This window comes from Gouania willdenowi, chromosome 3, assembly GCF_900634775.1.
Source record: "Gouania willdenowi chromosome 3, fGouWil2.1, whole genome shotgun sequence".
NCBI classification, from domain to species: domain Eukaryota; kingdom Metazoa; phylum Chordata; class Actinopteri; order Blenniiformes; family Gobiesocidae; genus Gouania; species Gouania willdenowi.
This window is the reverse complement of record NC_041046.1, coordinates 36,984,154-37,008,055: the sequence shown is the minus strand read 5'-3', so window position 1 is coordinate 37,008,055 and position 23,902 is coordinate 36,984,154. Positions and strand designations below refer to the sequence as shown.

Sequence of the window (23,902 nt, the reverse complement as noted above, 5' to 3'; positions counted from 1 at the left end):
ATGAGGACCACAGAAATGTAATTTGTGTTAGATTCATATTATTTACATAGATATCAGCACAGAGTATAATAAACATTCTAAGCATTGATTAAAACAAAAAAGAACAGGTATTTTATTTTTTTCAATCTGCATTTGGTCATTATTTACATGTTGCATTAAAACAACACTTATCTGGGTTCAAAAACATTTATGGCCAACCTCTGAACCCAATGTATTACTGTTTAAAATTGATCAAATGTATTGAATAAAAAAGTAAAAACAGAAGAAAAAAAACTTGTCAATAATATCAGAGTGGACCTAAACACATCACGTTCTAACAAAAAAATATAAAATACTAAATCAACATTAAGTCATACAAATCACTTAAGAAAACAGTCACGATTAAGAAATGTGACAAAGGTGAATATATCTCCAGCAATATTTATTCTTTATTATCAAATGATTAGTGTAACTGTATATCTGCAGGATAAATAGTTTTGTAATTCGTTTTATTACAGAAACGACTGTAGAAGCAAAGGGAATCACAATCTGAATATGTGTCCATCTAATTCTGCTCCAGTAGTTTGTAATATAAACAAACAAACTAAATCTGTACAGTAAAGATACACAGGTTTTTACTGTAGAGATGTAAAGAAATAAATTTTAAAAAATGAAAGAAAAAAAAACTTACATTATATTATATATTTTTATGTATTGTATTCTGAGGCCAACACACAAATAATCTATAATTAATGAGTAATAAAACTGAATCCAACTTAAAAAAAAACGTAGTATAACAACTAGCGGAATCTACAGACCAATCAAATCGCTGTGTTCGCCTACTTCAGCCAATCACAGCGCAGTTCCTCACCAACATCCTCCATCCATCGGCTAGCTCTGTTAGCATTAGAAGCTACACCAGAGAACCATCGAAGCTGTGTCAAAAACTCCATTACTGAAATATCCGCTCGTCCCAGTCTCCGAGCTTTGGTCTCGCTGAAAGGTTAGTGCTGGTGTTCAGCTGTAAATGAGATAGTTTACGGTAGGCGTCGCAGGAGAGGCTCAAATGACACGTAGGTAGGTAGGGTGTTGTTGATGTGGAAATGTTAGCAAACATGAGCCTCTGAAAACTTTCACCTCAGAGCTGCTACTGCTTTGTGTTTATTATTAGTCAGAGTCTTTCTGATTCATTTTTTTATATATATATATTTGCTGCTTACTCATTTTAAACCAAAGGAAGTGCGTTTGCCTGGAAAAAGTCAGCGCAGATCCGTTGAATGTATGAAACGCACAGTAACTATGGGGTGTCGAATGTAAAAGCTCGGTCACTTTCCTCACATTTAGCAAATTTTTCTTTCATTTGAGACAGAAATTCATGTAAAACAGCATGTTTATCATTGTTAAAAATAGGTACACATGGAAAATAAATCTAAATCTAAATGTAAATGGTAAATCTAAATCTGTTCGAGTTAATTTTGATATTTTTCACACTATAAAGTAGGGGTGTGTATTGCCTGGCATCTGGCGGTATGATTTGTAACTTAACTGAGGTATATGCCTAGAACAACAAATAAATGCAGAAAGTTAGTACTTTCTTTTTAGATTTTATTGAAAAAAACAAGCTAGTCAACATGCCCAGGTTTCAGAGCACTTCTTTGTGCAGTTACAATGTCTCCTGCAGTGGAAAATACTTTCCTGGTTAAATAAAGGTTAAAAAAGAAAATCGATATGGATGCATTTTGAATTGATCAGAAAATTGCGCGACGTAATATCGTGATATATCGCGGAATCGATTTTTTTTTTTTAACACCCTACTATAAAGACAATTCTAGGTTGAAATTGCTGATGAAAAATGCCACTCAAGCACATTTATTAACAAACGGCTACACAATTTGTGCTATTGTTGGCTTTTTCTCCTCTAAGGCTGCAAAAGGGGACAGCACGTGTGAGTGAGTTCTGTTGTGTGGCTCGTTTTAGGGGAAGGTCTGGATTAGGACGCACTCAGTATTCCATATAACTGCTCTTCTTGCTGTTCTGAGAAGTAGCAAAAACAGCAACTCCTAAAACTAGTATTTTAGTATAAAATAAGCTATATTAAAAAAAAAAAAAATTCTATAAGTGATATTATAATTTTCTATATCGCCAATATAGAAAACTCGATACATCTTGAATCTCGATATATTGCGCAGGCCTATCTGCATGCTTTGCTAACTTCAGCATTTTCTTTTAAGGTATTTAGTAAAATAAATGTAAAACTGATTTGGGAGTTGAAACACTATCCAGTAGTTCCAAAACCTTTCAATATGGATTTTGGGATCTTGGAAATCTCTTTTAGGGGTTTTTCATTGAATTTCTGCAACTCTTTTAAGCATTTGATGACGCTCTTTCTCTCCTTTAACAGATGCAGTTCATGCTGCTGTTCAGCCGCCAGGGGAAGTTGCGGCTACAGAAATGGTACGTCCCTCTGTCTGACAAAGAGAGGAAGAAGATCTCCAGAGATCTGGTCCAGACCATACTGGCTAGAAAGCCCAAGATGTGCAGCTTTTTGGAGTGGAGAGACCTCAAGATTGTGTACAAAAGGTAGAAGAATAAATCCCATAAAATGATGACATTACTAGTGCATTTTCAAAAGGATAGAATAGCCTCTGCAATATACAGTATCCTGCACATTCATTTACCAGCTTTTTAAAAGCATATTCCTGCTTCTTCAGATTCCCTTTAAATATATTTTATTTTATAATAGTTTAGATTGAGATTTCAGAAAAATAAATACGTAAGTGTCTTTGTTTGTTGCATAACTCCAATCTGTGGTGGTGTGTTGGTCTTGTTTATGACAACCAGTGATTCAGTTTCACGCTGAGGACATTTACTTGCATGATTCACTCATTTGTTTGCTGTAACATGTTCAAAACCCTTGTTATTCAGACCTTTACATGAGCACGAATGAATAATGTTCAAAATACCTTGAATGTCAAAGTTCTTTATTTATTTCCAACCTTCTTTTTTCCCTTTGTTGATCAGATATGCAAGCCTGTATTTCTGCTGCGCTGTGGAGGATCAGGATAATGAACTGATCACCCTGGAGATCATCCACAGATACGTGGAGCTGTTGGACAAATACTTTGGCAGTGTGAGTCCTCTGAAAACATTCTGTGTTACATGCTGAGTGTAGTCAAGGGAAAGAATAACCATGGTTCCATGTTTTTGAATTCGGAATTCAAGTATTGTGCTTCGTGTTTACATGGAAATAGTCATTTTGAATTGAGTTTTGCATTGAAAACACATTTATTAGCCTTTAATCAATTCCATATTAGGTCTGGGGGTTGGGAAGGGTTCTGATTGGACAGGGGGCAAACGTGACGTCTATCGGGAAAAAAACACACAACAAACCTTTTATTTTTGGCTACAACATGTAAAAACCACATAATAAATCCTTTTTTTAAAAAAAACTTTTATTTTGATTGTAGTTTTGAAGCAGCAGTTTCAGCAGACAATAACGGCGTGTTTCAACCAACTTGAATAGGTGCATATCGCCACCTACTGTATTGGAGTGTGTAAATCTTGTTGAAAATACTGGCCGTTTCTCAGTTCTAAGTATGCATACTCTGTACTTGTGAACTCCTGGGTACAGACTCGTGGGAGCAAACATGGAGAGCGGACTTGCGGAGTGCGCAAACATGGACTTCGCATACTCGTTGTTTTGGGACAAAGCAAACTTCCTGACATTGTTGTGTGGAGTATGTGCGCTCCACTGTAGACATCAAAGAAAATAATATATATCATTGAGTAGATGTCATTGTTGTAAATATTAATTATTTTGTAAACCAGTAAAACATTTGGTGATAAATAAAAAAAATTCTAAACAGACTTTATGAAAATTTTATGTACAACAATAATAAAATATTTTATATCGAATTAAGGTGTTTGAATTCCTCCTTAATAATTGGATTTTTTTAGGTATTGAATTCATAATAATTGTAAAATAATAATAATAAGCCAAAAAAAAAACTAATAGAATAATTCTGGATAGATTTTGGAAATACTTTAGGCCCACAAACAAAAATAATATTATTAATAATATGAATAATATAAAAGTAATTCTCTTTTTTGAATTAGGTATTTTAATTCTCAATAATTACATGTTTTAGGTATTACGATTTTAAAGAAAAACAAAATTCTGTCCTGAAAATATTTTCTTTTGGACAAAACAGAATCTGCAACACTTCAGGTATGAAATTAAACTCCTATTCTAATGCAATATTATTGTTATGTTCAATATGCTGGTCAATGTATTTTTTGTAACTTACACATGTGCGGCTTATGCTCCTCCGTCGTCATCTTTGAAATCATGTGCTTGTTCGAAGTGCATGCTGGGAAATATAGCTGGCGGAGTACACACAAGTCTCCTCTGATGCGATACAGGATTTTGAGTAGAAGAAGAAATTTATGATGACCCGCGTGTCAATAATGAAGCTCTGAGTTCTGGTGCAGAGCTTCATGTCCCCTTTCTGATGTCCACGTGTGTGTGTAATATGTCTGCATGTTCATTCTTCCGTCCATCCTCTCTTTTCATTATATCCATGTTTTCTATGACTCTTATTAAATAAATAGTCTCGGGTCGAGTCCAATGCTTGCTTTTCGGCGTCCATCTTGGATTATGTCGTCACCAGCGTGTCATTGCGACAGGACAAGCATGCGCAGAACGACTGGAATTAATGTCAAGTGGAATGAATTTCGGAAATAAAATTGGAATAAACCAGCCACTTCATTCGGATTTCAGTGTAATTCTGAATGTCCATTTTCCTTCGGAATTAGGTGTTTGCAAGGTGAGTTTAAAGATGATTTCACTTTTATTCTGAATTAAAGGGGAATTAAAGCTCTTGAAAAGTCACTCCTATAATTTGAAGGTTTTTTGTGGCTGCAGTACTTGTGATGTGCTTCTATTTGCTGGATTCACAGGTGTGTGAGCTCGACATTATTTTCAACTTTGAAAAGGCCTACTTCATCCTGGATGAGTTCCTGCTGGGCGGAGAAGCTCAGGAAACATCCAAGAAGAACGTGTTGAAGGCCATTGAACAGGCCGACCTGCTGCAGGAGGTACGTTTTATTAAACTTCCACTGTTTCCCAGTGGATTATCATATAAACCTGGAACCACCTTACAACCATTTGTGCTTGTTTTCATCGTTTTTTTGTTTTTCTTACTGGAAACTGGTTCAATTGTACACTATACCAGGGATTTTTTTGCTATTTTCTTGGTCTCATCAGATTTTTATAGTAAAGCTATTATTGTTGTAAAAAAAGGTGTAAATCACCAGTTTCATGACGATTCGATAACGATTCTTCGGACAATGTTAAGATATTTACCGATATCACCAAATCTGCCACAATATGATTTTGGTTCGATTCAGGGGTCTTTGATCAATTCAAGACAATTTTATACTGTTTATCCATTTAACACAATCGGTTACATTTCACCTAAAGCTAGAAAGTAATACAGAGCAATTTCAACATTTTGACATTTTATTGCTTAAATGTGATTTTTTTTTTTTAAAAAAATTTTAATTTATGAAAATTACTTTTAACAAAAAGAAAAATCATATGTGCTGTTTCACTGACTATGTTGAACAATGGAAAATAAATATTGGATTTAATCGGACTGCATCTAAAACCTCAGTTATATTATATTTATTAAATTGTAGAATACTGTAGATATTATGTTGAAGGTTAAAATGTATGTAACCAATTGGTTAATAATAAATGGGTCAGTTTTTCTCATACCTACTGTTGATGACTATTGTTCTCTGTTTGAGTAACATCACATGATCAAGCCTTTTCTAACATTTTACACTATAAAATAAGTAATAAAAGTATGTATGATTCGTGCTGATATTGTATCGTATCGATATCGGCCAATACTCAAGGCTGCAATATTGGTATTGTATTGGAAGTGAAAAAGTTGTATCGAGACATCCCTAAAAACATACCGCTTGTTTTTGATATTGATACTTGAATTTTAGTTAGTTACCATTTATTTGTTCTCGCAAGTTTTTTAAACAATTTAATGTATTTTATACCATTTTGTACTTGTAAAGGTGAAATTTGTTACCTGTGATTTGTTCAGCACGAAAACTCAAAACTTCTCAGAACATTAAACTTCTTCTCTTCCTCTGCAGGAGGCTGAGGCACCACGGAGCGTTTTAGAAGAAATCGGGCTAACATAAGTCAATCCTTGGCTTTCTTCACCCAGCTGCACATCTGGCAGCAGCTCCTGCGTCCCTATCCCGTCTTCACCTACTCACTGTTGTACGTGAACGTCACCATCCTATTCATACTATATTCCGTGCTGTCCTGTTACATCTATATCCAGTGTGTTGCCTACTGTGTTTCTTCACGTTTCCTGTGTACAACGTCCCTCACAACAATGTAGCAACAGCTTTAAACATTTTAGGGACATTCATTTGCAGAAACTTTCAAAAAAGGTCAATTTAAAGTAGTCCCTTTCAAAAAAAACATGTTATCCTTTATGTTTTCTGATCCCTAATTTGTTTTTTTGTTGTCACAATTGGATTAACACAATTTTACACTATTGTTTACATTGTTTTGCTTCCTAAAGGATGCCTTTATATTGTACTTTTTATCCAAAACATTGTAATATCTTTGCTAATATGTCCACATTTAGTGAGGTAATGCAGTGGCTAGCACTAGCTAAAGTGTAGGATGTCTTACTCCAGTATAGTACCCTTAAATGGCACTGACATCTGTGTCCTAAAAACAAAAGGTAGACATATAAAGGATCAAAATAGACACTTGAGCTAATCATTTCCATTGTACATTAAAGAACAAGTTCAGTGTTTCGTTGATGGTTAAGTATTGATGGGCTATTGGGATTAACTGTTGTCGTCTCTGTGGTGAACATCAGTGTTTGTGATCAAAGTAAATTTGAGGTCAGTCTATCCTCTAGTGAAGATAATAGGATAGTGGCCAAATTAACAGTATTTCATATTTCACTAACTCTGGCTCTTAAAGACGAATATGACCAAAGATCACTGTGTTTAAGCGTCTCCATGGTGACGGTCCTAAAGGGATTAAAAACAGCAGCTTGTCAAGGAACACATGGAGTCATCAGGCAACAGAAAAACAGTATTTTATGTTCAGTTTATTTTTGACCGATCTATTGCATCTTTATGGAGAAAGAATGTAAAACAAGCCATTTTTAGCTGGAAATTAAATCAAAAAGCTGCACCAACATTCATTTTCAACCTAATGGCAGTAGTTTTGTTTAGATTCTGAATTTTGTGGGGGGTTCGTTGCTGATGTTGAATAAGTTTCCTCTCTGATTTGTGAATTCGGATTTTTACTTTTTGTATCAAACACTGCCAATACATTTCTCTGTATTTGAAATTTGTCAACAATAAACATCCAAAAAGAGTGTTTTTTTGTTTTACCATGATATATTTCACATTTTTAAAACACAAAGACTTCAGTCCCGAGTCATCACTGCCTACTTCCCACAAAGGAAAAAAATGGCTGTATGTTTAGCTCAAAACTTCTTTTTTTTCTGCTGGTTCTTCTCTGCTAACAGATTCTTCTTTAGGACTCTGTGTCGACTGATTTTCAATAATTTCTTCCTCTGAATCTCCAGCGGATGTTTTTTCATCTGGTGAAAGGCTTTTCCTCTTATGTTTCTTCTTACTCTTCTTCTTGTTCTTCTTTGAGTGTTTGTGGTGACCACGAGTGGCGCTTTTATCTGATTTGAGGCTTCTTTCGCTGCTCTGCTTTGTTTTACTTTCTTTGCTCCTTCCTCTTGAATTGAGCCGTTCATTTCTCTGCGTCTCTGAATCTTCGTCTCTTTCTTCGCTTCTGCTTCTATCGTCTCGGTCCTGGTTTCTGCTTCTACTTCTGGATCTGTCCCCGTTTCTGCGCCTCCTCTCGCTGTATCGAAGGTTAGTGGATGAACGACTCTCTGCTCGGTAGGAGCTCCTCCTCTCTCTGCTCCGGCTCCTCCTCTCTGACCTCGCTGGGCTTCTGCTGTAGCGTCGCTGCCTCCACGATCGATCTCCATACCGCTCCGAATGCCAGCCATCTCTGCGACTCCCTCGAACGCTGCGATTGGGCGACAGGTGCAAGTCCCGGTCGGCCTCCCAGAATTCATTGCCCGGGTTACGAAACACATGCAGGAAGTTGCAGTGCTTCCCTTTGCTGCACTTCTGTCGGTCAAACAGCCCTAGTGGGAAGCAAAAAGACAGTAACGACACTGAAATAGCACCTTTTTATTTTCTGTGTATGAGTGGTAGCTGTAGAACAAAGAGGCGTACCGCAGATGGCGTTTTTCCACCTCGTAACGGGACAAATCTCACAGTGGAGCTGCCTGCCGGCGTACCACCGGCCGTTAAACTTGATGAAGGCTTCTGTGCAGTGCTCCTCTCTGGACACACCAAGCCAAAGAAGATAAAGAACATTAATGGCATTTAAAAGCAAATCTCTTTAAATTAATCTGGATTAAAACTTAAATATTAGCTAAGAGATGTGAGGGAAATTAACTGTGTCAAGGCTCCGTGTAAACTTACGTGTCAAACTGAACATAAACGTTTCCTTTTAGGTGGGGCTCATAATTGCAGCTGACCTAAGGAAGAAAAAAAAAACTTAAATTTAGCATTTTGTTTCCTGATTAATTCCTGCTCTCACTGTCATTCCAAAACAAATTTTTTTTGACCATTTCAAATAATTAACCAAGCCCTTAAGCTTTAGTAGTTTTAATAAGCTTGTGATGTCTAACTTTAAGAATTATTTTATACACTATTGTTTAAGAATGTGCCAAAGTAGGTGTGGGTGTGTTTTGTAATTGTTGAACCAAAATTCTAACAATGTTTTGCAGAACTTGTAGATATTTGTGCATCTTATCAATATTTGTCAAGAATATTCAGAATAATCTATTGCTAAACTATTTACAAAGATGTCTTAAAAACTTGACTGTAAACATTTAGAAACAAAAATAACTCTTCAGGTACCAGTACATAAGGACAAACTTATAACCTTTAGTATTTTAAACTTAATGCCTGAACATATTTAAAATAATACTCATTAAACGACAACAAATATTATTGTAAAATGCATGTACATGTATAGAAATTAAGTATATGATCAATATTAGAGGTGTGCATTACCATTAATCTGATGATACGATACATGATTTCCATATCATGAAATGACATATCCCTATATTAACAGTACAATATATCACAATATCGATAATCGCAGATTTTATCTTTAGCAGTACAAAATTTATTTATTATTTATTCAGGGTCCCCTCAGTCATGAAATTCCTGGAAAAGTCATGGAATATTTTAACTGCTTTGGAATTATAGCCTATTTTACTTTAATGTTTAAAATATGTTAAACCCCAGAGATGTTAAGCATTATCTCAAAGTAGAAGTACTGCATACCGGCAGCATCATTTAGCGGGAATCACAAGATCTCACAAACTAAAGCAAATTCACTCTCCGCCTCATTTATAAAACTGTGCGTAGGTAAGATCTCTTCACTTGGAGTACGCTAAAAACCATAGGCAAAAAAAGATCTTAGCGCTTCAGAACTAAGTCATGGAAATTTGGGAAAACATTTTGGAAAAGTTTTGAAAAATCATCAAGCGTGGGAACCCTGTTTATTTCATTTCTGTTAAACTTGCGAGTAAATGGTAACTACCGGTAACTATAATTAAAATACCATTATCAAATACAAGTGGTATGTTGATCAAACTGTCAAATTACATTTTTCAAAAAAGAACTTTTGCTTCTCCAACAGATTCTGATTCTGTTAAGTTCTTAAATGATTTCCAAGCTAAAATGCATTGAGGTAGTTTAACAAGGTTTACTGACACCTAGTGACCAGGCGTTTACGTGCTATGCGTATATTAGTGCTATTAAATGGGTTTTTTCTCTATAAAAAAACATGATTAAAGAAATGTATTTGGACAGTCTTTGCATCAATACAGTAATCACGCTCAATCTTTCTCAGATATTGCTGTACTAATATTCATTGTTGTGCCCCTATCCAAAATAAATAAATATGTTTTAGTTTTTTTTTCTCACTGGTCTCACCTTAAACTGCACCACCTTCCCAATGCTCCTGAACTCTGGCAAAACATCGTGGTAGAACTCCAGGAATGAGTGGTGAAGATCCTCCTCGCTGTGTTCCAAACACGCATCTATGTCGTAGTCGTCCCGGCGCGACTCCTCCATGCCAAACGTCACAAACATCCCACGCACCATCAGTGTGGGGCTCGTCGTGGGATAATTGTGCTTCCGGGAACATCTGGAGTTGCAAAGTGGACACCAACTCTTTGAATCAACCAAACTAGTAAATAAACGTGAAACACGATCACAGATGAGGAGCAATTTGTACCGGTCTCCAAATCGACAGGCTCCAGTCTTAAGGAAGAATGGACAGTTGGCCACGTCGCGTTCAGTGCCGTAATTTTTAGACGTTTCCTTCACCGGAGCTTCGGGATTCATCCACGGTCCACCGTTTTCTAACTACCAAGGAGCACACAAACAAAAAGAAATCGACTTTAAACCCAGATTAATCATCACAGCCCTCAACAGTCCGTCCGTGTCGTACATGATTGGGAGTTCATACCTGATTCTCGGCTTCATCCAACATTTTCTGAACAGCCTCCTAGAAATGGTGTAAAGACAGGCCTGGTGAAAACATGCAGACTGCAACACACTGAGGAATACCTGTTAATGTTTGTTAAGATCACGTTCACAAAGACTGACAGGCACCGCATTTATGAGCAGCCAATATTACCGATATCTGCCACACAGTAAAAGATACATCCTGGGTGTGAGGGAGCTGTAACTTGTAAGGCTGTATTTTCTCTCTTAGAGTTAAGGAGTAAGGTGGACGTTTGTGCTCCCCAGTCAAGGAAAAGTTCAAAAACATTGCAAACACGCAACATTCAGCCACCCTGATGTGTCAGATTGTATGAATCTATGGAAGAGGATATGTTTTCTCTCTGTTTCTATCTTCCCAGGGTCCGTTTCACCTCTCTGTCCTGCTTCTCCTGCTGCCTCTGTTGTTTCTCCTCCTTTTCTTTCCTCTGCTGAGCTTCCCATTCTTCCTTTATCCTTCGCTGTGGACACAAAAACACAGAAAATGGAGACATGTTATTGTGCTGTGTTTGTGGCAAAAATCCTGTAGTTATATGTTAATGTTTGGTTTTTTTTCCAGGTAAATTTTATCTCCTGTTTCGACTGTCATCTGCCAGTCTTCCTATAAATTTCCTGAAAAACCTTGTCTGAATTATCGAAACCTTAACATATATTTAAAAAAAGAAGACAAAATGAACTTGCTGGAATTAATCCTGTAGTTATTTACAGCAGATAAGTTATAAACCATCACAGTCACATGCTACAACAAGTATTTTAGTTTGAATTTCACCAAAAATTTGTGACCCAAAAAAAAAAAAAAAGGTTGGGAACCACTCAGTTAGAGGATGACCTTTTCAATTCAACTAATACAGCTAATTCATTATAGCACATCACTAACCATTAAACAGCTCGACTGCAAAAATAAATAAATCAGATTTTGGAATATTAATCAGATGAGCACATCATCAATGCATCAAATAACAGAACAAAACATCTATAAACTTTCTTTTTACTGAAGTGATGCCAAGTTTAATATTAAATTACGTCTCCTTAGTTTGGTTATGTGCCTCACAGCTAAACAATTGTTTTTTTTAATGTCCAAGAATTTGTAGTTTAGTTTCCCTGAATATGATTCTGAATTCAGTGGAGGCATTCTGAGTGTGTGATCGTGTCGACTGACCTTAAATGACCATCCCATGGCCCTTGTCTTCATATTTCATTACTTGTAAAATAACAAACACGCAGGGCACTTACCTCCTCTTCCTCCTTTCTGCTCTTTGCAGCTTCCTCCCGCTCTGCTTGCAGCCTGAATTCTTCTTGGGCAATCCGTTCTCTTTTCACCCACTCCTCATGTTGTCTCTGTCTGATTAAATGACAGGAAAAAAACACGTGTAAGCTCTGGACTCAAGGTTTCTGAGTGCACCTTTAGTAGCCACCGAGTTCTTCATACCTTTCCTCCTCAGCTGCACTATCATTGTTTATGTCACCATCTTCTTCTGAACCAACTCCACCATTTGAATCTGCGAAGCAGTAAATATTGAGCAGCTGCAGGTAACCAGTGACACCAGCGTCTATGCGATAGATCGGTAGATAGTTAGCATTCCACGTACCAAGTTCTCGAGCCTGAGCGAGTGCTTGTCGTTTCCGTTTCCGTCGCTGTTTCCTCAGAGCTGCTCTGCATCGTTTCTGACTAAAATAAACAAACATCATTGTTAATAATTCCCAGTTCAAACCAGCAATATCAGATATTAAAAATGACAACTAGATATTTAGCTTAACAATGCTGCCATAATTTATTGGTTATTCAGAATCTTGATATTTTGAAACACCATGGAATTTTAATTTTAATGGTAACTACTGGTAAACAACAAGGATTTAAACACAAATGTACTGTCATGTGGACGTAATGTCTGATGGTTACACATCACATCTCAGACAGGATTTTTATTTAACAACAGACTAAATAAAATAGATTTTCCTTTTTGTTAAATATGGAGGTGTCAAACTCATTTTAGTCAAATACGACCCAGTTTGACCAAGTGGGCCAGATCAGAAAAACCCATATTTTTGTGAAAGAAAAAACACAAATTCAAACAGAAATCCTGAATCTTAAGCAATTGGTGAAAATTCCTTGAGTTTACAACACATTTTCTCAAAATTAGCAAAGTAATTTGCCAGCATTCTGTGTGACAATGAGCAAGATTTTTCCAGGTTTTTGAAAATAATTGCCATTTAATGTTACTGTAAATAATATAGTACTGCAACCCCCATTGTATTTTATTTACAACTTATATAGTCATTTACATAAAGTCATGTTTTTGCTGTAATTTTACTTCGAACAATATCTTCCTGCGGGCCAGATTTGATGCTCTGGTGGGTAGAACCTGGCCCGCGGGCCTTAAGTTTGACACCCAGGATTTAATGTAACCCCATAATGACAAGACGTGTTATTCTATGAAATAATATTAATATACAACCTTGAGATAATGATTAGTTGTATATAAGCATATTGTCTTTGTGTGGTGTTTTTTGTTGTTTAAAGTAAGTTTCCATGTTAAATCATACACATGTGTAGCCAGTCTGTGACCACGGATATCTAAACATCATATTATGTTACACTGTCCAATAGGACGTCACATGCATTTCTACAAAAAAAAAAAATAGTTATAAACCACTTGTAAAAGCGATACGTAGATGTTATAAATACGATTTGAAAAAACAAACAAACCTTAAAACTGGTGTAGAGATCAAAGACATAGGCGCTGCCATCAGCTAGCTAAATGTTAGCTTCTGTGGCTAACACCAGTGCTTCTTTTAACCAAGATTTCGTAGATATTTTCTCAAATTAAAGAAGCCTCGGTTGTGTCAGCCAAGTCTTAGTTTACCTAAATATTAATTCTTTCATTTAAAAAAAAAAAAAAAAAAAAAATGATGACGATAAGCTCCTCGTAAATATGCTATTCTTATAAACTTCCGGTTGATATTCTCCTGAAAACAACTACTCCACCTGCTGGGCTGGAGTATGAAGTACCACATGGCAAATTATTCAGCCGTAGCAATAATCAGAGGTGTAAAGAGTACCGATATATCCTACTATATAATATATAATAATTTGCCAGTCAAGTAACAGTACTTCTACTTAAGTAGGATATGAAATTGTATTCAAGTGCAAATAAGTCATAAATACTCAAGTATAAGTAAAAAGTAATTCAATTAAATAGTATAAACTTTAAAAAGAAGAGACAAAATCTTGCACAATTGGAACTTAATTTTTGTTTTCCACAAAGGCATCTATATAAAATACAAGGTTTTCAAAATGTACGATTATTTTTGGGTCGGGCTTCTTCTTCTTCTTCTTCTTCTTTACACTTGTTAAAATCGCTACTCCTCTGTTATTCGTAAACAGATTGGGCAGAAATTTGGTACGCATCGACACTCTGAGCCCAATTTTTGATTTGGAGCCAAGTGGGCCCCAAGGGGTCCCAAAAGAAAAATAACGTTGATTTCTCATTTATTTGTGAGTCAAATATTACGACGGTTAGTGGTACCGAATCATTGGCACATACCAATATATAAATGGGGCCCATTACGTGTCACAGGGGCACCAGGGGGCCCCATTTTTCAAATGACTACTCCTCCTTTAGTTCTCGTTTGATCGGAATGCAGTTTGTTATGAACACTTAGCATGAATATGATGAGACGCTTGGAGCCCCCATTTCCAGTAATTTCCAAATTTATGGGAACATAGTTGTGTGATATATAATATCAAAGGTAATTCACCGTAAATTAAGATTATACCTCGCATGATTCGATTAGCCCACCCCCCTTTTTATGGCAATTGCCAATAAAGTAGTTTTCTCATTTATTTGTGAGTCAATAAGCATTTAGCCATCTAACAAAAGCAATGTTGTAAAACACTATTAAAGCTCAGATGTTGGTCTCCCATCTTTTAAAAGCTGTCGTTTTTCCTCAAAAAAAGTTTCCATATCATGTCTAGTGCTGTCATCCTGACTGTAGTGTAATCCCGCCCACTAGCTAGACAATGTAGCAGCAGCGGTCACGTGATATCAATTCACTAATTCACTGTGAACCTACGTATAGCATTTAGCATAGCGCGGTTACGTGCAAAAGTAGCGTAGAGAGCTGCCTTTTTACGTAAATGGTTTTCATCTTGGGGACCTGACTGCGCATGTGCAAACACATAAAAAACACGCTCTGGGAACAGAGGCAGAGCAGCAATGTGCCTTTGAGAAGGGGTGTGGCCTCCTCTTGCCTAACAGTGGTTAGGAAATCGCGATGTTTAGCGATTTGGGCTATGAAAAGCACAAAATGCGGACACTTTCAAACTTATAGGTACTGTAGGCTATCGGAAATTGAAAAATAAAACATTTATAATTATATTATAATTAAAACAAATAATGAAAATATCAATTCACCCTTGGGTAGGCACTGCCTACCTTGCCTACCCTGACTGCACGTCACTGGATTATGATCAATGATCATGAAGAAACCATGAAACGAAAATAAAAAATAATAATAATCACAAAATAAATAATTTCTTTACTTCTTCTAAAACATACAAATAAAATTACTAATTTAGAAATATACTCAAAAAAAAGTACAAGTACCTATAAAAGCAACTCAGTTACAGTAATGTGAGTACTAATACATTACTTTCACCTTTGGAAATATTACACTAGAAATTCAAGTCAATTGTGCATTTTATTATATTATATTGGCTTTTTGGAAGATTGGATGTATGAGACAAAAACATTTTGTGACACAAAAATCAACTAAAAAGTTGAATTATGGATATAAGCATGAGAAATAAACTATGTGTTATTAAAATGGGGAAATTGATATAGCTCCCCAGCTTGGTCAAAAAGTTTCTGAACACTGGATGTCTTATGTTTAATAGTATATATAATAGATATATAATGTATTGCTTTTGTTCACCTATTGAAATGGCAGCCAACCTGAACTTCATTTACTTTTATTCACTTTTAGTGTGCGGAATGGTTTACTAGCTAAATGACATTTAAATAACACACAATATGAAATACACGAGTAAATCTTGTATTTGTACCAATCAAAAACTATTCCCCTATTCCAAAAAATAGGGGAATACACAAACACATCAGTGAAGCACATCTTGGGAACACAAATATAAGAATAAAATGTGAAAAAAATAAAGAAAAGCATAATGGCCACAGGCTTAAGTGCTTTTTTGATAGATTAGACACTAGGTTTCCAAAGTGGGGTACGCAAATCGTCACGGGGGTACGTGAATAGAGATTAAAACCAGCATGACAACATTGTAAACTAGAATATAAATCGACCAGCTGTCAGGAGCCTCCATGCATTGCCACAAAGTACACATACAAAGCCTCATCATGTAGCCTCAGACAGAAACAATCTCATAAAAAACAATCACAAATATGAAATTCAGCCAAACATTAATTGCATCCTCATTAAAGTTGTAGTGAGTTATATTTCACAGTTTCAGGATGACGATTATGTTGTATTACTGCTATATGTGCAATCAACAAATGTTTGGTAGATTCATTTTCCAAAAAAAGAGATTGGTTTATCACTGAAAACGCCAATAGGCTAATTAATTAAATAAAGCAAACAAGTGATAATTCTGAACAAAATGTTTTCTTGTGTGCTTATAGATTATTATCATTTTCTATTATACATTATTCCTAAACAGGATAGGTAAAAATCAGAGACAAATTTCACTGTAGGGCTACATTGTCTATGACATTACGTAATTATGTTTTTTTAGATGCGCAGGAGTAAGGGGTACATGGCTTCAGGTTAAATGTCTGAAGGGGACAACAACCAAGCATTTCATCCTTTTCACACACTTTCGTCATCAAAGTGTTTTGAAACAGGAAACGTTTGATTAAGTCATATTGACATGAGACCCAGAAGATGACAAGCAGGTGGAGAGATTGTGATGTTCTGATCAATGACATTAATGGAAAGGTTCATCCTCCATGTACCATGTGGTTGAAGAACAGCCTTTGATAAAAGCAGTGTTACCATGGCAGAGGTGACAAGTAACCAAGTACAAATACTGTGTTACTGTACTTAAGTAGTTTTTTCTTGTATCTGTACTTTACTTGAGTATTTATTTATTTTTGCTGACTTTTTACTTTTGCTCCTTACTTTTTTTAAAACAAACACAGTACCTGTACTTTCAACTCCTTACATTTTTAAAATGAGCTTTTAAGAGCTTTTCAGCACATAGCAGGACTCATTTCCAGACCAAAAAGGACACGTTTCCATTCCAGAAACCTGGAGAACATGATTCTTTTGAGGCTAAATGAAAAATATTGGTATAGTTTGATATTTTTCTGTTAGGCAGGGCCCTTAGTTTTATAGTTAACATTTTCAAGTTTAAAAAAAAATGTTAAACTCAAAGCTGCTCTGGGTTTATGTGAACGTTCGCATTTTTTTTTTCTTGACACCATTTAGCTACAAATTTTATTATCAGTGCTAAATTCTCCAGGTGTTCAAAGGTAACAGATTTAACTTGTTTCCATGTACCAGTATTGTACAAGTTCTTAAAAATAAAAAAGATATGGAATTTTCTGGTTTAAAAACCCTGTCTTATTATTGATGGGGCATTTGTTTTACTTTTTTACTTAAGTACTTTTAGTAGCATGTACTTTTTTTTTTACATTTACTCAAGTAAGGGAGCAACTTTAATACTTTCATTTTTTATTCAAGTATCCATACTTTTACTTGAGTACTGAAGAAGACTAGTACCTTTGCCACCTCTGTCCCTGGGCACAATTGTCACAATATTATGGTTGATTGGTTAATGTTTTACGTTGCCTGTTGTTCTTCTACATTTTCTAAATGACCATGAATACTTAAATACCAGATAACAATCCAAGTTGTTTCCCAAAGCTCCATTCATCGCTTCCTCAATGAGGTTACAGAGGCTCCTTTCTAAGAATACTATCTGCTAATAACTGCAAACACCCAGCTGTACTTTGCAAGTGCTATGGCATCTCTGACATTTGTAGCAGTCTCTCTTTCTCTCCCTGATGGTTTGCATCACTCATTCTTCTCCTCCGGTTCAGGCCGAAAGAAGAAGGAAGGCCTGGTGCAGCAGCGATAGCACAGAGCCTGAGGCATCAGCATGTACAGGACATTGACCAGGAGGACGACAGACTGGCTGTCAGCAGGCACTCTGTAGGAAAACGGCGTCCGCGTGTGAAGAGAGGCGCCGATATGAGCAAACTGTGCCTGTGAAGGAAAGATGACAAGAAAGCAAATGTCAGAGATGACTGAATGTTCATCAGATATTGACCAGGGCTGTTGACATGTATTGTTAATTGAAGGCATCTCAAACATTTGGGGTGAAGTACAGAAGCAGAGTAGGTTCCATTTTGATAGAGAAATACATTTTGGGGCTTTCCGCTGATACCATTTCGGCCCGATAATATCACTCTTAAAAACCAAAGCAAGTCCCCTTGCTTCCACACTCCTTCTCCCATTGACTGAGGTTACCCCTGGTAGACAAAAACACCAACATCCTGGGCCTCCAGTGGGTTTAATTTGGACTCTACCCGGGAATGATGCACATATCCGAGCACTTTTGAAAACCGGTGGGAGAAGCAGTATCAAAGCGAGAGACCTCCCTTGTTTCAAAATTATTTTTCCCGTTCACACCGAACACAACTGAAGCTACTCTGGCGACTAGAGTACATTCAAAATCAATGTAATAGCAAGTGACCTTCCTTCAAGTGACCTTCATTCAAGTGATGCGACTTGTGCAATTCCAGCGACTAGATCGAGTGATTGAGTCTCTGAGAGACAAGCTCAGACTTCCAGGGTATCTATGTTTTGGACTCTACTGGGGAACGACGCACATATTCTGACTCTGGGGGACTAGGGCTTTCTGCTGATACAACTTTGGGTCCAATCCAAACCGATGGAGGAAGCAGCATTGAAGCAAGAGGCCCCCCTTGCTTCCACACCTCTTCTCCCTTTGATGGGACAAGCAAGAATAGAACTCAAAAGATTTGGGTTAATGCAGACAAAGCATTTGTGTGTTCTGATTCAGTGCAAAGATTCGATTCTCTGAGCGATAAGGCCCGACTTCCACTGTTTAGTGTTTCCAATGTTTATGGAGTTTACACCTCTTGACCTCATGCGCAAGATCTTGACGAGAACAGGATTTCCGAGTGTGAGAAAAGTCGTTGCTCGATTTTCTAGTTTAATTTCAACATTATAGTTCAACTTTATTCTCAAACTTTCAACTTCAATCTTGACATTCCAACTTTATTCTCAACATTTCGACTTTATTCTTGATTTTCCCAAAATGATTTTCTACATCAAAATTGGGCCTAATCTGTTTCCTTAGTAAAAGACCTTTTAGAGTGAAGAAAATTTGCTATATATATATATATATATATATATATATATATATATATATATATACTAAACAAAAATATCAATGCAACACTTGTTTTCGCTCCCAATTTTCATGAGCTGAACGCAAAGATCTAAATCATTTTCTGTATATGCAAAAGATCTATTTCTCACAAATATTGTTCACAAATGTGTATAAATGTGTGTTAGTGACACATTGGATTATCTCCTTTCCAGAGATAATCCATCCCATCTCACAGGTGTGGCATATCAAGATGCTGATTAGACAGCGTGATTATTGCACAGGTGTGCCTAGACTGGCCACAATAAAAGGCCACTCTAAAAATGTTCAGTTTAATCACACAGCACAATGCTACAGATGTTGCAAGTTCTGAGGGAGCATGTACTTGTTATGCTGACTGTAGGAATGTCCACCAGAGCTGTTGCCCATGAACTGAACGTTCATTTGTCCACCATAAGCCATCTCCAAAGGCGTTTCAGAGAATATTTGTGAGAAATAGGTTTTTTGTGTATAAAGAAAATGTTTTATGTCTTTGAGTTCAGCTCATTAAAAATGGGAGCAAAAACAAAAGTTTTGCGTTTATATTTTTGTTCAGTGTAAAATTTGGTCTGTGATTTATTAAAATGTTAACTTCTTTGTACCTTCCAAAAAAGAAACTTATCTAATTGGATTCCATCCCACATGAACAATAAAGTTTAGCTTTTATTAGTCTACAAAAATATTAGTATATTTTGAGTTAGTTTTAATCTTGTGTTAAATATCTGCCTATCATTGACATGCAGGGGGCTGAAAAAAATAAAAAAAATAAGTGGCCTGTTTCATGACAACTGAAGCTGCCAGAGCATCAGCCCATTCTATTTGTAGCCTGGTACAACAGCTGACATTGAAGTAAATACTACCATTCCCGCTGGTCTGAAGTCAGCCTCTGCCCATACTTCACTGATGAGTGACACGCAGGCCTGCAGCTCAGACACAATAGCTGCTTTGTGGAACACAATGCTATAGTCCTTTGAGTTTCCCACTTTAGATGTTGTCAATAGACAGAACACTGCAGAAGTCCTCATGTGGCGCTGATATGTTTGATAATACTGAGGAATAAATGACAGTGATTTGCAGCCACCCAATAATGGAATATCCCAGTATTAATGGAAAAAATGAAGATATGTGTGACCTAATTCAGCTGGAATGAGGAATGAAGGAAAAAATAAAAAACAAAGAAGGATAACAATCTACTGGACTTTAGAGGGTTTACAGATTGCACTGTAATCGTGATCAACATCAGGAGTACATGTCAAATATGAATCATCATCTATAGAGATGATCTAAAGTGGCTGAATAAAGATTTTTTTTAAATATTATTTTCCTGGAGGTGTGCACTTATATTTAATTAACAGTCTTTATTCAATAATGTATGATTTCTTTTATTTATTTCTTCTTTTCAGTTAAAATATTTCTGGAGCATCTGTAAAAAATAAATAAATAAATAAAGTATATCTGATTCTGATTCTAAAAAATGAAAAAAATGTAGAAAAATATTCAGGGTTTTTTTATTATTATTATTTTGTATTGTAGAACCTTGAGTATTTCAAGGAAGTTTGAGTAGAACTAAATAATAAAATAATTAGTAAAGGCAATTTATTAAGAACATTTGTTATCAAAGATATTCAAGCCAAATATGTCATACTGTGAATATAATTTGAGTACCTGAGAAATTGCTCCTGAATGCACCAGAGTCAGATCAGGCATCCATTCACATCCTGGTACCAGCAGAGCGTAGAGGGAAATGATGTAGTATGGGCCTGAGTACAGCATGCCCACCAGCATCTATCAAACGTGCACAAACCTGTACTTCAATGCAGAAACAATAAAGTGCAGAAGGTTCATGTCAACCAATAAGTCACCTGAACTTTGGGATAGGCTGAAGGGTCTTTTAGGTACGGCTCAAACTGCAGCGTGTAGTCTTGACACCATTTGCTGGAACAGTCCAAAGCAACCTGAAAAAAACAAAGATCACACACTTGAAGAGTGTTCAAATCTGTGTACGTGCAAGAAATCATCTCTAAGCATCTTACCAGACCTCTGAAGACACAGAAACCAAACGCTGGGATGAGGTAGGTGATGAACAGTAAATCTAAAGGTCTGCCAAGTATGCTTTTGCTCTGGATCTCCTAAATATGTAAACTCAAGTTTTTGACAGAAACTTAAAGAGGAAAATATGTATTAAAAACACAGATGTGTGGTGCTTACTGTTGGCTGGACCTCACGTGTTGAGGGCTGGCTAAAAATTCGAAAACACGCCCAAATTGACAGCAAGACGTACAACATGTGCAGCAAAAAGAGAGGACCAACATGGGTCCCATATTTTCCTGGGAAAAGACATAAAAGCAGAGGTGACCATATAGCAAAACGTTTCTTGCGATTATGACTCTTCTGAGAGGTTGTTTACATGATGATGACACGGTCGACCCTAGAAGTTAACATTCATGTCAACGTTTAGAATAATGACCAATCTGATCACACAGGAAATAAAGGGTTTTAAAAGTAAGTTTGTGTGTTTTTCTGTCATTCTGTGTATGTGCGTAGTTGTCTTGCTTTTCATGATTGCTTTTTGTGCATTTTTGGTGTCCTTTTGTGTATTTTTCCTGTAAAATGTATGTTTTTTTTTTTGAGTCATTGTATATTTATGTTGTCATTTTGAGGGTTTTTTTGGACTAATTTTTGTGCATTTCTGCTATCGTTTTGCTTGCTTGTTATTACTGTGGGCTTGCAGAGTAATTTTTGTAATATTTTTCTTGTCATTTTGTGCACTTTTGTTGTAATTTTGTACGTATATATTTTTGAGTCATTTTGTGTATTTTTGTTGTCGTTTTGTGTTATTTGGAGTCATTTTGTGCATTACTGTTGTCGTTTCATTCATTTGTTTAACTGTTTAACTCAATAACTGTAACAACACTGATACCGCCCAAACCATGTTCATCATTTGACATTTGCACATTGTTGTGTTTTATATGCCGTTGTTGTTTTGTTTTTGTTTTAAATTTTATTTTATTCTTTTTTTCTAATAAATGTCCACCCTACAGTCGTATATTTGCAGTATTATCCTATGTTGGTATTTATTTTCTTCTTACTGTCTGCAATTCTATTGTGTTGCTGCAATGTGTGAATTTCCCCTATGGGGATCAGTAAAGGTCTATTTTGTTTTATTATATTATAATTTTTGTAGTCATTTCTGTGTTTTTCTTGTCATTTACTCTATTTTACTGCAATGTTGTAATTCTTTGTATTTTTTTTAAAGTATTCTTGCTTTTGTTTTGAGTATTTTTCTGTCATATTATACATTTACTTTGGGGGCTGCATAAAATTAAACCGAGGGTCGCGTGTGGCCCCCGAGCCGCCAGTTGCCCAGTGTCTGGTCTATACTCACATCTAAAATCATCCCAATATTTTTTACTTACCGACAGCGTTCCCAAGAATGTAGACTATGGCACGCATGAGAAAAGATCCCATCCAGTAGAGGCCGATTGCTCTGTAACTGTCCCTGGTACACATCACAGAACAAACCACATGATGGACTGATCAGATGGATGGATGATGGATGGATGTATAGAACCCTTACCCCCATGCAATTGCTGCAATCATGAGCAGATACATGAGATAGTGGACACAGCCATCCCAGTAGGAGATCATGTGTCCATGTGCTGTGTTTATGTGTGGATCCGCCTGTAACACACAGTGCACATTTATTCCATTTATTAGTAATAGGGTGAGAAAAGAAAAGGGCTAAACACGCGACCCAGCAGTCAAACTTGCTTCTTTCAGGTAAAAAGTCACAAATCCATCAATGATGTTGTCCTGCTCCAGTCCAATGATCAGGTTCACCACACTCAGGAATGCATACACAGCATAGACTACAAAACATGGAAATAGACTGTCATGAGTGTGCTGACAGTGCATGTTGAAACTTGCATTGAAGATGTCGTATACCATAAAAAAGTGGGTCTAATGGAGCTTTTTTCTCCAACATGAAACCAAGTGAAATGGCCAGGATGAGGACTGTAGTGGATCCAGCAGAGAGGAAAGCTTCAGCACTGTATGACATCATGTAAACATGTTAGTGTAACTATGCATAGATGGAATGAACATGACACAGTCTCCATTGTAAGACTTTATAACACTACAATCAAAGGCATGGGATGTAGAAATAATGTAGAAATGTGTTAATGCCCACCTGTTGTTGTAAAGCAGAGAGTTGCAAAGGTAGCAGGAAGGAATGGACATGAGTGAGAGCACAAACACTCCCGTCCCAGTAGAAGCACTCATGGTGAAATCGAAGTGAATAAGCGACTGTCCGCAGTAGGAATGAATGAAAAATGGGCTCACAGTCAGAAGCGTGCAGCAGCTGAACAACGTCTGACGAGGTGAAAAATGCTTTTCTGATCTATCTCGTACTTCTGGTCTGGCTCGCTTTTCCTCTCGCACGCGCATTAAATGTGGCCGGTGATAATGCACGTGAAATGCGCCTTTATGCAGGTTTAGGGCACACGTTTGACAACATACTTTCCCTTTAAATTTATATTAATCTAATAATAATAATAATAATAATAATAATAATAATAATAATAATAATAGCTTCCCGATTTGTGATTCTCAACTGGTGGGTCGATCGGGACCCAAAAGTGGGTGTTTAAAAAAAATATTATATGTGTTTTCAACAGCTATTTTTGGTTGAAATCTAAAAATAAAAATGTAGGTCACGATTTAATGATCCTGGCAAAATGTGGGTCCCAGTTGAAAACCACTGACTTAAATTACATTTCACCAATTACCTTCAATTTATTTTAGCTTGCTTAGTACTTTTAA

General features: G+C 36.4%; 3 protein-coding genes across 4 annotated transcripts; 1 reads left to right on the top strand and 2 right to left on the bottom strand.

Annotated features, from left to right (window-relative positions):
- The first annotated feature begins 824 nt into the window (after positions 1-824).
- Positions 825-7,411, top strand: ap1s2 (adaptor related protein complex 1 subunit sigma 2). Its single transcript, XM_028438959.1, has 5 exons — positions 825-982; positions 2,381-2,559; positions 3,001-3,109; positions 4,939-5,076; positions 6,154-7,411. The coding sequence occupies exons 2-5, from the start codon at positions 2,381-2,383 to the stop codon at positions 6,199-6,201; spliced, it is 474 nt and encodes a 157-aa protein (XP_028294760.1). The 5' UTR covers positions 825-982; the 3' UTR covers positions 6,202-7,411.
- Positions 7,119-13,540, bottom strand: zrsr2 (zinc finger (CCCH type), RNA-binding motif and serine/arginine rich 2). Of its 2 annotated transcripts, XM_028438940.1 has the most exons (11): positions 13,358-13,540; positions 12,240-12,319; positions 12,080-12,149; positions 11,884-11,992; positions 11,025-11,111; positions 10,616-10,654; positions 10,382-10,512; positions 10,078-10,291; positions 8,548-8,603; positions 8,296-8,405; positions 7,124-8,204 (listed from the first exon to the last, which is right to left on the bottom strand). In XM_028438940.1, exons 1-11 carry the CDS (start codon positions 13,396-13,398, stop codon positions 7,516-7,518), a joined length of 1,626 nt encoding a protein of 541 aa, XP_028294741.1. In that variant the 5' UTR covers positions 13,399-13,540; the 3' UTR covers positions 7,124-7,515. The 2 variants fall into 2 exon arrangements, with proteins under 2 accessions (XP_028294749.1, XP_028294741.1); XM_028438948.1 differs by lacking the exons at positions 12,240-12,319; positions 13,358-13,540 and adding an exon at positions 10,787-10,884 and having other exon boundaries at positions 7,119-8,204; positions 10,986-11,111; positions 12,080-12,109.
- Positions 13,541-17,300: 3,760 nt separating this feature from the next.
- LOC114456121 (transmembrane 6 superfamily member 1-like) lies at positions 17,301-23,527 on the bottom strand. Its single transcript, XM_028437684.1, has 10 exons — positions 23,271-23,527; positions 23,027-23,130; positions 22,853-22,950; positions 22,659-22,762; positions 22,498-22,580; positions 21,290-21,408; positions 21,115-21,210; positions 20,944-21,036; positions 20,747-20,866; positions 17,301-17,892 (listed from the first exon to the last, which is right to left on the bottom strand). Exons 1-10 carry the CDS (start codon positions 23,525-23,527, stop codon positions 17,701-17,703), a joined length of 1,266 nt encoding a protein of 421 aa, XP_028293485.1. The 3' UTR covers positions 17,301-17,700.
- Positions 23,528-23,902: the final 375 nt, after the last annotated feature.